Source organism: Chelmon rostratus, chromosome 19 (genome assembly GCF_017976325.1).
Source record: "Chelmon rostratus isolate fCheRos1 chromosome 19, fCheRos1.pri, whole genome shotgun sequence".
Classification (NCBI taxonomy): Eukaryota; Metazoa; Chordata; class Actinopteri; order Chaetodontiformes; family Chaetodontidae; genus Chelmon; species Chelmon rostratus.
This window is the reverse complement of record NC_055676.1, coordinates 7,491,580-7,504,633: the sequence shown is the minus strand read 5'-3', so window position 1 is coordinate 7,504,633 and position 13,054 is coordinate 7,491,580. Positions and strand designations below refer to the sequence as shown.

General features: G+C 40.6%; 1 protein-coding gene across 2 annotated transcripts; it reads left to right on the top strand.

Annotated features, from left to right (window-relative positions):
* The first annotated feature begins 2,134 nt into the window (after positions 1-2,134).
* stom (stomatin) lies at positions 2,135-13,028 on the top strand. Of its 2 annotated transcripts, XM_041960596.1 has the most exons (8): positions 2,135-2,307; positions 3,176-3,208; positions 3,584-3,693; positions 3,998-4,070; positions 6,970-7,052; positions 7,263-7,466; positions 10,214-10,348; positions 10,490-13,028. In XM_041960596.1, exons 1-8 carry the CDS (start codon positions 2,247-2,249, stop codon positions 10,676-10,678), a joined length of 888 nt encoding a protein of 295 aa, XP_041816530.1. In that variant the 5' UTR covers positions 2,135-2,246; the 3' UTR covers positions 10,679-13,028. The 2 variants fall into 2 exon arrangements, with proteins under 2 accessions (XP_041816530.1, XP_041816531.1); XM_041960597.1 differs by lacking the exon at positions 3,176-3,208.
* The last annotated feature ends 26 nt before the right edge of the window (positions 13,029-13,054 follow it).

Sequence of the window (13,054 nt, the reverse complement as noted above, 5' to 3'; positions counted from 1 at the left end):
AAATGGGCAGATAGAGCATGAAGAGAGATAGTTAGTGGTGGGGCAAGATAACGAGGAGAGCAAAGTACCCTGTAGGATTAGCAAAAAGGGTGGATAATGGGGAGCAAGTGTGACCGCAGATACAGTGGCCTATCAAGTGAGAGTGAAAAATGGGGGAGGGATTGGAAATGAGCGAATCATATGCTGTAACTTATCCTCCCAGTTCACCAGAGACCAAAGACACTTTGGTTTATAGAAGCAGGAGGGCCAAACTCCAGGTAGCCGCAGGGAGATGAGAGAGCATTTTTTCACGCTTGAGAGGGTCTTCGCTGTACCTAACTGGCCACAATGGCCACCAGTCCTGTACACTGGTCCCAGCCTGGTGCTTTGTCAATGTGCTGTGACTAATCCAGGAGGGGTCCCACATTTTCTCTCACCCTAATTAAAAGAGGATTAGATGCGATGGAGCTCTGGGCCACTCCAACATGCATTGCTTTCCCAGGATAATCACACTTACTGGAACTGCCTGGATTTTCAGTGCAGGCCACCACCCGAACTCAACCATGGGGTCGGTCACTGAAATAGTTGGATCCAAGACTAAAGGGGCTTACAAATATGGATTGGCCCAAAAATAGGCACTGTAGCAATTCACCAACTGGTGTCTTCAAATCTGCCTCGTTTTCAATGTTGTATTTCTAAATTGTGATTGTGTCATTTCATCCTGATGGCTTTATCGCCATCATTTTTAGCATAAATGGTGCATAAACTGGGGGGATATCTAAAGTAATTTAAATTACAGTGGCCTGTCATTTCATTTTTGATTGTATTTCTTAAAATTTGCAACAGTCCGAAAACAGTTCATTTTAATTCAAGGCAATTTTTCTGTGTATACAGATTCTGCTTTCATGTCACCGAATACATCTGTTTCTGTCTTTTTTAGGCACATTAACAAAATTTAAATGAAAGAAAACACGACAAACTGAACCAAAGAACCACATAACTTGAGGATTATCTGAATAAACACAGAATCAACCTGCATGATACAGCATGAGTGCATTAATAGAAAAGGCGTGACTGGTATTTATTGGGCAACTGTTGACCCAGGATTAGGACTTGGAGGCAGCTCTTCCAGGCAACAACATACAGAGTCAGTGACTATAACATGTTAAGCTGTTTATCTCATTGTGTTCTCAAGGCCATTTGTTGATGCTTCAAATATATTATACAGTGTTTGTTTGCTTTTGTTATGCGCTAGCATGAAATACTGTATGTTCAGTGCTGTCTTAAAAAGCTGTCGTCCTCATAGACCATTTGTATGTAAGCATGTATGTTGCGAAGTCACAAGCCAAAATGCATCCAGTCTGCTATGTTTGACGACATTTCTAAGTCTTCTCAAACTTGCTGGACAGCTTTACAGGGACAGGCATGGCTCCAGATTGCAGATACCTGTGCAGCGTCTCAATAAACAACACCACAGGTGTGAGGCAGCCATAAAAGCCGAACGTGAAAAGACAGAACGGGCCAAAGAGAAAATAAGAACTGCCTTCACTAATCCTGCACTGTGGCCTATAAATAACCCAGCTAGTTGAAAGCACAAGATAGTTTAGTTACCAGCTGCCACAGAGAGGCCAGCTATGTTCCCACTGCACCACTGGAACTTGACCTCAGAGGCCCTGACCTCAGCATTGAGTTCATGCCTTTAAAACTGCACAAACCACATCCGGGAACAACTCAAGCTGCTATTTTCTTTAAAAGCTATCACAAGTTTGTAACTTATGGCAAACTCTGAAGACATTAATATCGGGAAAGTATTTTATAGATTAGACAGTATAATGGAAAGCTTTCAAACACATCAAGTCTTCAGCAGCAGATTGAACACTATGGAGTGTAAGCAGTCACTACAAACGCATTGTCACTTTTATTATAACCTTAATTGTTTTTTAGGAAATGTACAGTCTAGAAAAAAATAAGGTAGCCAGAATGAGTTTTAAACTGAATTTGGAAAACAAAAGTTGGGTTTTTTATGGCTTTGCTTCTTCCGTTCTAAAGACAAATGATCAAAATGACCTGTTTAGAAATGCGGTGTACTGTTGAAGGCTGAACCGCACCCACCTCAGTGTGCCGGGAAACTGGACTCCCTACTGCGTCACAGCACCTACAAGCCAAGACTGTGGGGGGAAGCGGTTCGTGTTTAGTCAGAGGGACGCGGACACCGCAGGGCGACAGTAGCTCGCGATCACCGTTAGATATTTCATTCGGCGGGAACGATGGATACCGACAACGAGGAAGTTGCAATGAGAGAGTCCAAAAGACGGGAACGCCAAGCGGGTAACGGTTTCTCACTTTATGAGTGTGGTATTTCGGGCCGCTTGGCCTCAGAGGACAACAGAGGAATCGCACATCGTAAATCAACACCGCTAATGCGCTAATCTCAGGTTGTTTTACTTTTCCATTAACGCCACGTATTGTACGTACTTCAGTTGTATGTTTAATGCTACCTGGTGTGAAACGCAGCGCTTGCTAGTAGTGAACGTTAGCTCATAATTATTAGCTAACATTGACCCAACCTGAGGCTAGCTGTAATTAGCATGCCCCACTCAGAAGCTAATAACTTTAGCCATAAGCCTTCGATAACGTAACGTAAGTTAGTAGGGTGAGTAAACTAAACAAACAAACAGCCATTAACAATAGCACAGACTAACGCTGAATGTGTTTAAGGTTAACCTAACGTTTGTCTCTCAACGCTAACGGTCGTGTGGCGTTAGCCGTCGGCTTTCTTTGAGGTTAGCCTAGGTTTGTTGTTATATCTGATGTTAATTTCTGGAGGACATCAGGCTAATACTGACATCACGTGTAGGTGGTAAACGTGGACGCATTGACACCCTGAAATAACAGCTTGGATCGTTTTCCGTGTTTGGGAACTAACATCTTGCTAGTTGTCTGAAATCAGCTGGATTTACCCTTAATCACTGGGTGGGGTCAGTTTGTGAAGACCTTCCGTTACCAGTATTGATTATGTCAGTAGGGATGTAGCTAAAGCCGCATCAGGGACAATCCAGGCCAGTTGACAGAATGGCAACTTGTTAACTTACAATTACTTAATTATTAAATAGTAACTGACCATTCAGCTAACCTAACTACTGTAACATGATTGCAAGTCGTTCAATAGCGTTTTGACTTTTAACTCTGTCTGTAGGTTCAAGCAGGCATGATATACATGATACTGAAGGTACGGATCTTATTCATTGAATCGTTGCATGTATCATGGCATTGTTGGCTTCAGTAAATGCTGCTGGCAGTGCAGAGGATGTGACAAGTGATTAGTCTAACACATGCCTTAGAGCGGTGGGTGCGTGGGTTGCAGTGTCATTAAACCCGACAAATCATACATATTTACAGAAGGTGAGTGTTCAGAGATGGATGAAAGCTGCTCTAAAGGGTGACTCGATCAGAAATGTGTGTTTTTAGCAAGATAATAACAGTTGCATCTGTAAGAATTAGCTTTTTGAACAACAAATCTAATTTTGTTTATATCGATTTATTCCAACACATGATTTGATTCAGTTGAATTCATTTCAGTGTGTGTTTGTCTTCTTTCTACCAGCTTTGGAGAATACAGACACTGACATTGGCTTTTGTGGCTGGCTGTTGGTTGGGCTTTCCCTTTTGCTGATGGTGGCTACTCTGCCCCTCTCCATATGGATGTGCATCAAGGTCAGCTACTGGTTACAAACACATCTGGCTGATATAATAGAGTAAATTAAGGAGGAGGGCCTGCTCTGTTCAATCTGTGTTTTAAAAATTCAAGGGTTTTTAGTGCAGACTTGTTATGTGTATTTCTTTAACAACCTTAAGAAGCTTGCTTAATTAAAAGGTATCCTCAGTGCTCAATTGCTTAATTCCTTTTCAAAATTTGTCTACATAAGCATATCTCAATATCCAATTCCACCTGTAGAATGTCAAATGAGAGAACGAAAAGACTTGCATATAAGCCATTGTGGTTTTACTCTGTGCACAGATTGTGAAGGAGTATGAGCGAGCCATTATCTTTCGCCTGGGGCGCATTTTGCGAGGAGGAGCCAAAGGACCAGGTCAGAACATTTTTTTCATGCACCGTTATATATTTTTTACTCCATCCTCATCCTCAGTTGTTTTATTAAAATGTACTTCAAACAGGGCTGTACATTACTTTTTTTGCACATAGCACTGGTGCTGCAGAGGTTCAAAGTTTTGTAGCACAGGCCACAAAATTGTTGCACGAATATAAAATGTCTGTTACCATCTCTAAAAAACAACCATAAGTAGTGCAGTTCATCACTTGAACAGGCATGAACTGGCAAAGAACATGCATATTGCATACAGGGCACCATCCAAACATTAAGAAGATTTTTTTTTCGGACAAGCATTCCTTTAATAATGGTAAACTGCAGGAAAGTATTGCTAACAAACAATCCATATATTATGCTTACAATGAGCAGTACAGATCTCAGTGAATTTATGTCATTGTACACACTATTATTTATATTAAATTCATATTGCTCAAACAGTATAAATCTGTAAGGTGTTTTTCTTCTCTTATTAGTTATTCAGTAAGTAATTAAATCAACAAACATGGCAAGTGGTGTAACAACTAAAAACTAGAATCCAAAAGATTTGTTTGTTCTTCTACAGAATGCAAGAGATTGAAATCACTGGTCACAACAAGAGTCTGTGGGTTTATCAAGGGGTTCATCATTTAAGGCTTGTCTCTGAATCTTTTCTAGAACATCCTTGCACCAGCAACAGAAAAAGATATGCTGTTCCTTAAGTAATTTGATTTAATTTACTTAATTGTCTAACTTTAGTGTTGATGTCTATTTATTATCTTCAATTATGTACAAAATTATAAACAAAAAATCATCATCTAACTGTGATATTGTGTTTTTAATTATCATACTATAGAACTATTACTCTGGATATCTACATAAGATTAAGTATTTTTGGCCTGAAAACCCACCATTTTTCATTTAACCAAGTATCCTGTATTCTAAACACATTTTTGCAAACACCCACTTTTGTACCAAAACCAAACCGCTTGAAAATTCGTAGAGTTATAATGATTTTAATTGTGGATAGACTTGCATAAGAAGGCACTACTTCCCTGTACCAGTATGGCGCTGGGTTGACACATTGCTCCAATGAATATATTTGGACTCACCGAGGAAATGATGTAGAGACATCCACATATGAATTATGCGATATTTCCCCAGGAATTGTGAGAAATGGTATTGGATGTACGTGTGGCAACAGGATTGAGGGTGACATGAATGTCTGTGCTAAAAGTCATGGTGATCCATGCAGTAGTTGTTACACAGCCCATTCATCATCTGGTCACCATGGATGCCTGTACCAAATTGTGTGCCAATCCGTTGAGGTGTTCACAGGACGAGTGAAAGCTTGAACCAGTTCCACTAGTCGAAAGATCAGACGATAAGCCAGTCATTAGGATTCATTCTCCAGAGACTATGAATAAAAAAGAGAAAAAGATTATGTCATCCCATGCTAGTAACTGTTTGTAGACCAACTGTCAGGCAGCACGGCATGGCCATCCCCTAAAAAATCATAACAGGAGCAAAATGAAATAAACCAAGAGAAGGATCACACAAGGGAGGGGGGCTGTACTTTCCCACCCATCCCCTTCCTGCTGGCGGGCAGCATGACAACAGGGAAATCAGTGGTCCAAATAAAGAATTAAAAAATATGTCGGCCTAATGATAACCTCAAAGTTCAACCAAGTGGATTTCTTCCACATACAGGAGATGAGCCCGGATGTACACAAGTTTGCCGTGGGCCCCATTTTTGTGGGCTCCCAGTCTACAGAGCCATATGTCTGGGAATGCTACTACATATGTGTCTGCTCACTGTCTGAATGCCTTAATCATTCTGTTCTCAGTATTGTGACTACTGTTTTGAAAAGCGTGTATTTGTTTAAGTAAAAAATACAGACTCCCACGAGGAATAATTTGCATACATCTCATAACTCACTGTCTCTTTATCTTTGATTTCTTGTTTTATTGGATCTAAAAACCAGGCAGTGTCCTCTCAAAATGCAGAAATGTGACTCCTCTGTGAGCCAGGGGACCCTGTTTATGACAGTGTGGGGTAATAATAGCTCTCTGCCAGCAAACTTCACATTCATGAGGAGCTGGAGGAGCCAATGCCAAAGTTGAATTGAGCATTTGGTTTCCCATAATACCCCTTACCCTCACGCTCATAATCTGGCTCCCTCTCCATCTACAACAGCTGTCATAAAATAGTGATTAGAACATTTCCCTTTATATTTAGTTTGCAACAGGCTCATGGGGATAGTTTTTTCTTAAATGAGAAGTGTGTGTTTGTGGAACATTCAGCATCTGTATACATTTCGCTGAGATGTTTATTCATGAGCCAAGCTTTTTGCGGAATACTTATCGGTGGAATTTTCCACTGCTTCACAAGATGGTTTACAGGCTATGTGTGAGTGCAACTGAGGCGTCTTTACTTGCCTGACAGGGCCTTTAATTGTTGAGAATGCTGGGAGTGTCATGATGGAAACAGCATGTTGTCTTCATTTTCCCTCCTGAGCAGATGGCTGTGATCTTACCATTTAAATACACAATATCCTGACAGGAAATGCAGCCCAGTAGTCTCTAACTGGTGTGGCATTAATGTTTGCTAAATGATTGCACACCTAGCACATGTCTGTTTCACTCAGGCACATGCCTAGTATTGTTTAATGCACTAATTCAGTCATTGTGACTTGAGAAGAGCTTATGAAAGCTGCAAATATCCTCAGCTTTGCCTCTCTGTCAGCACAGCTGCAGTCTTATAAAGAGAGCTTGACTTGGCCTCCTGCCCGAATTTCATTCATCCCGGTGTTTTCAAACATTTGTGAAGAAGCTTCCTCATTATTGTGTTTACAGCGGCTTTAGTCTTTGTTAAAACTATTTGCATTCTTGTGATTCCACACAGGGCTGTTCTTCATCTTGCCGTGCACCGACAGCTTTATTAATGTGGACATGCGCACCATCACCTTCGATATCCCACCGCAAGAGGTATGACACGCACACTTCCAATTACATTAAACAAATACATTCACAGAAATACAGAGGACATAAAAGCAATTGTGCAGATTCTTGACACAGTCCACCAGCAATGCACTCCTTGGCATATAAAACAATGACAAATCTTTTAACATGACATCACTTAATAATTTCTACCTTTTCTTTCCTATCTTGTGTGTTCAACTACTATCCTGCTCTCAGGTTTTGACCAAAGACTCTGTAACAGTGAGTGTTGATGGCGTTGTGTACTACCGGGTCCAGAATGCCACTCTGGCTGTAGCTAACATCACTAATGCTGATGCTGCCACCCGGCTGTTGGCCCAGACCACCCTGAGGAATGTGCTTGGGACCAAGAACCTGGCGGAGATCCTGTCTGACCGTGAAGAAATTGCACACAGTATGCAGGTAGAGTACAGCAGCCGATATACAGGCTGTTAACTATGCTTGTGATCCAAAGCCGCATGCTGGCACTAATATCCAGCTTCCCACAATTACCAGTCTGTACATTCACGGACTGTTACGTTTTATTTGAAATTCACACTTTTCTTAGAATGTGGGGAAAATTGAAATGTTCAAATGGTACCTGACCGTTAATAAACACAACAGAGCATTTGCAGTAGATTGCCTTGTGCTGCAGCAGAGGGCGCTCTTAAAGGTTGATGTCAGCATGCCTTGTTGACAGCATTGATCATGATGTAATACACTACATGTTATCGTTGTATATATGGGAAAATACGACACACACCTCTTTTGCACCAAGTTTGCTGAAATAGTGTAAAGACAATAGTTTTTGTAGTTTGTGTTTTCAGAACATGGTCGTTTATGTGGATAATTGTCATTTTTAGGTTCTCTTGACCCCAGCTTTGACAACAGTGTTTTCAAGCTCCTCTGTTGAATATTATTAAAGGGCTGACATCATTTTTAGCTGTTGAATGCCTAATAGCCAGCAGTAGCACATCATGCAATATGTTAATTGTAATAACATTGCCAGGATCTTGTTAGAAACATGTTATATGACTTTGTTCCTGGGGGAAATCTATTATCTTATTTATTACCCCAACACTGCTACTGAGCAATGATTGATTAATGATGGCATCAAAGTATCTAAGACACTGTGTCTGGAAGTATTTTGAGTTCTACACTATTGATAGCAAAATTATCAACAAAGATGAGACTGTTTGCTGTCTTTGTTTAAAAAAAACAACAAAAAACAGCTGCCTACTCTAAAACAACAGCAAATCAGAGGAGTCAGCCACTACAGTAGCTCACCACTTAATTGAGACAGCAGAGGCACCGGAAAGGAGAAGAGTGACTTCAGCTGCACAAGACACAGCTGTGTAAGGCACTCTCTGACCACTGATGGACGGACACCCCTGGCGACCTCTGCTTACCTGACAGTCAAAGCGCACAGTGTCTCAGATTAGCTCATTATGCTATTTGGGTTGCGTTCAAGTTAATTAGAATGAGTTGCACATTTAAATTGCAGAGGTGAATGATAGCGTTGCTCCTTAACTGCTGGATGTCTAATTAGGGGACTGTTTGCTGACATGTTATTGATAAAAACTTAGGCTGATAATATGTCATGATTTGTTTTTTAGCTTCTTCTGCTGCTTCAGTGATGCAGCTTAAACATAGCTTCATCTTTTAAATAGACTTTCGTTGTCTTATTCTACGTAGGTTTCTTTCCATTGTTGTGTCTATTCTAGACTGTTTATGGGACAAAATGTGCCAACAAGACTATAAAATGATCTGCCTTGCTAAAACCGCGTCTCATACATGACATTTGCATGATGCTGTGATGCCAATCCTTGTACAGTTCTGAGTCATGTCAACATTCCTTCACTGTGAGGCGAGGTTCCTGTGATTTTTAGAAAAGAAAACGTGGTAAATATGCTGAATCTGAAAGATTGGACCCCTGAACTAATGCACCAAAGGCATTCTGGGGAAAACCTTTTATGTTGTCGGTTAAAAATAAATATAGGCAATAATATGAGGCTCCAATAACACAGACTGACTCGTAGAGAAAACAGAATGGGGGATTACAGTGCCACCTTGCTGAGAGCCAGGTTTGCCTGAACTCTTGAGTTAAACTAACAGACTGCAGTTAAATATGCGCATCAGCTGTGAACTAAGAAAACCTTAGGTAATCCTGTGTTCCATGTAGAGCACAGCTGTTAGTTTGCCTTTGAGTTCAATTATTTATTTGTTCATTAAACTTTTACTTCCAGTTTATCGGAGCTTCTGTAATTGATTAAGTATTTATTCCTGATGCTCACATAGCGAGAAGGCTTGTCAGCGATCAGTTGGCAGTTCATTAATGTCAAATATACTGTATGTGTTCAGTATTACAGTATACAGCTTTTCCCACACTGAGGTGGATAAAGTTGAAGGCACTGTTTATCTGTCGAATGGGGTTCTCTGCACACCAGCACTGATAGCTCATCACTATCCCTGACAGACAATAGGAAAAGGCCTATGTGTTGTACCACAGGTTTGCAGATGCCAAATTGTGCTTTGCAGCACAGAGCATAGCCTCAGATTTTAGTTTTTACAGTAGGAGGCTTTGTTCGATTTGATTAAATACAACAAGAACAAAGCTCCTTTCTCCGACACTGCCACTTTACTAAGTACAGAGACAAGTCTGTTTTATGGCTACAAGGCTTCTCATACGTAGGTAAACCATGGAATCTGCTTCTTGCTCATCAGTCAGTGCTTGTTATCTGCAGCATGATAACTGTAGGTGTAAAAAGGCTGCAGTACTATAATGCTGGTAGTGGTTGCAGTATTTGAAGGACTGTGCTCTAAATGTAATTTCTTCCCACAAGAGAGTAACGTGCACCCAGGTGGAGCTCCATCTGCTGGATGATTTTGAAAAATGCAGCATAGTTGGTTTTTAAATATGAGGAAGTTTTGGTCTGATCTTGGTCTTTGAGAACAGAAACTTCTTGCAGTTACCTTTTCCCTTACTTAAAAAAATATTTAAATCTTATACTAGTCATACTAAAGTGATAGTAAATATTTGCTAACAAATAGATATTTCATAGACATGCTGCCAGTTTTTGTTATCTCATGACCAAAATGAGATGTTCCAATGCTGGCTTCGGAAACTTATTTGACAAAAAAGTTGAACACTTGTCTATGTGTCTTCTCAGTCCTCTCTGGACGATGCTACAGATGACTGGGGCATCAAGGTGGAGCGGGTGGAGATCAAAGACGTCAAGTTGCCCCTCCAGCTCCAGAGAGCCATGGCTGCTGAGGCTGAGGCCTCCCGCGAGGCCAGAGCCAAGGTAAGTTGCACCTTGGCTCTGCCCCCCCCCCCCCCCCCCCTCCCCCCGGATCCACAACAGCTTTTTTTTTTTTTTTTTACTACCCTCAAATTGTCTGGTCTCGTTCATTCACCTCACTTTCCTCCCCTTTTCTCCCCTCAGGTGATTGCAGCGGAGGGAGAGATGAACGCATCACGGGCGCTGAAGGAGGCCTCCCTGGTGATTGCAGAGTCTCCGTCAGCCCTGCAGCTGCGTTACCTCCAGACCCTCAACACCATCGCTGCTGAGAAGAATTCCACCATCATTTTCCCGCTGCCACTGGAGATGATGCAGGGGTTCATCAAACACTGAGGGGGAGTCTCAACCACTTTTTTTTTTTGCCTTTTGCTTTTAGATTCTTATTTAGATTATAAAACAGTTTAAGTTGATGAGCAGAAAATGCTGCTATGAAATATAACTTGTGTCATATGGTTTCGGTGCTCAGACTGTTTTTGTGCACTAATCTGTCAGGATGAACAGCCAATCAAAAAGCTTTCTGTCAAAGCGGTCACAGTGTCAAACACACTGCAGAACGTACAGCAGTCAGCTTGGTGTGTCTGCTACAAACTGACCACAGACTGGCTTTATTTGGTAGTGTGTGTGAGATTTCACTAAAAACAGCCACAGTTCGGCAGGTGGTTTAGCTTTTATCCTGCAATTTCATTTTTTGTCCTGTTTTTATGTTATAAATGTAGAAATCAGGCAAACTTTTCCTGAAAGTCAAAGTAGAAGCAGGAGACCAAACTGTCTCATCATCCATTTTACAGACATTTCAACAGAAAGTGCCTGCTGGATATGTGGCCTTACACAGACACACACACAAACACACACATATATCTAATAGTTATGTCACTAGTATTTTAGTACCACTAAGACCACTGCCAGCATCATAGCGCTCTGATCATTTTATACCTAAAAGTCTTGTCGTGATCGTCGTGTCATCGTCATGTGAGAACTCCAACAGCGTTATTCCCACTCCCCAAAACTAAATCTTTTCAATGTTAGCGATGCATTGCATGTTTTCTCTGAATTTAATGTAAAACCCATTCCAGCTTCATGGCTAAACGAACATTTTAACGTTGAAGGTTCAAAGATGTGTACGTACAGTATACGCTCTACTGTACTTAACCTGCTCCACTCTCACTCTTACTTTGATCATGAGAGAGAAAGAAAGAACCGCTGGTAATTTTTCATAAACAGACTGAACTGTTTCCACTTTTACAGGCATGAGATGTATCCATGCAAAAGCTGTAACACTAACCAGCCGGAGAGGTAGGCGGCCGTCTTAAAATAGCCTCCAGAAAGTAGGGATCAGGATGGTAACCTACCGATAATGTCCAAGAAACACACTTTCCTCACTGTTACACACACACACACACACACACACACACACACACACACACCTTTTCTCTGGTTGTCATTGCTTCCGTCTCAGGTTACAAGCTGACTTGACTGAGAGGTTGACAGTCAGACTGACCAGCTGGATGTTACTTGTATTTGTTTACAGTATGCTTTCCATCATACGCATACACACACACACATATATGCTATTTACAGGGGTGAGCAAAATACTGGGACTGCCTCAGATTACCATAGAGTTGACTCCATCTGACACAAAAAAGAGAGCATGATCAACTACACAGGTGGCACTGTGTACGTTATAGGGCTGTGAGGTGTTCCTATTGTTTTGTCCACCCCCATCTGGCTTCACTGCTTAGGAGAAGCGGGGACTGTTAGAAACTTATCGCAACTCTCTTTGCCAAAAGCCTTAACTTACTGCCGTCAGTTCAGTTCACTGCCTGATATCACATTTCTATGCACTTCCATATAAGAATAACAAGGATTTTATTTACCTTTTTTTTTTTTTTTTTTTTTTAAACAACACTATTTTATCACATACGCTGTTTGTGGTTTCAGCTAATAAGCCAAATAGTTAAACATTGTTGTATGTGGTTATTTCATTTTTCCTTCTTTCGACATATAAAGGACAGGAGTGCTGGTAAACATATGTTACAGTATCTTGTGTATGTGTGACTTGGTAGTGTTACTATATATGCATACATATACCATATATATAGCTATATATACTTATATATATACAATCGTAGTCCTGTGAAGTTTATTTTTGCTGTGTTGTGGAAAGTGGAATTATTTTTTTATGATTTGTGATGAAACAACTACAAGAAGCAGGAGTTACAGTAACTCCTGCTTCTTGTAGTTGTTGCTGTTAGCCCATGTTGAGCTGAAGCTGAGTTTGAGCTCTGTTACAGAAAGTTTGTTACAGAACAAAGAGACACCGTCACATACACGCCTGAGCAGCTACTCAGTAACATGTCACCAGTCTTCTGTGGTCGTTACATCTTAATCACTTTCACAGGCAGTATTTGTGTTCAGTGAAGGTCCTTTTCGAGCTCACTCCTCTTATCATTTGGCTTGGCAAAGAAAAACCCAGCTCATTAAAATGACATAGACATAGTAACCAAGTTTGTATGTTGTAATAATGTACACATCAAATACACATCGATATTATTTTTTTAAAGTTTTACTCAGAATGTATTGTTAGTTTATGCAGCTTGCTAAATTTTTGCTAATGTTTGATATGGTTTTATCTTGACATAATACATATATGAGACTTTAAATAAAATGAAAAAATCCAAAAGCATTTTTGTCTATAGATTTCCTTGTTTT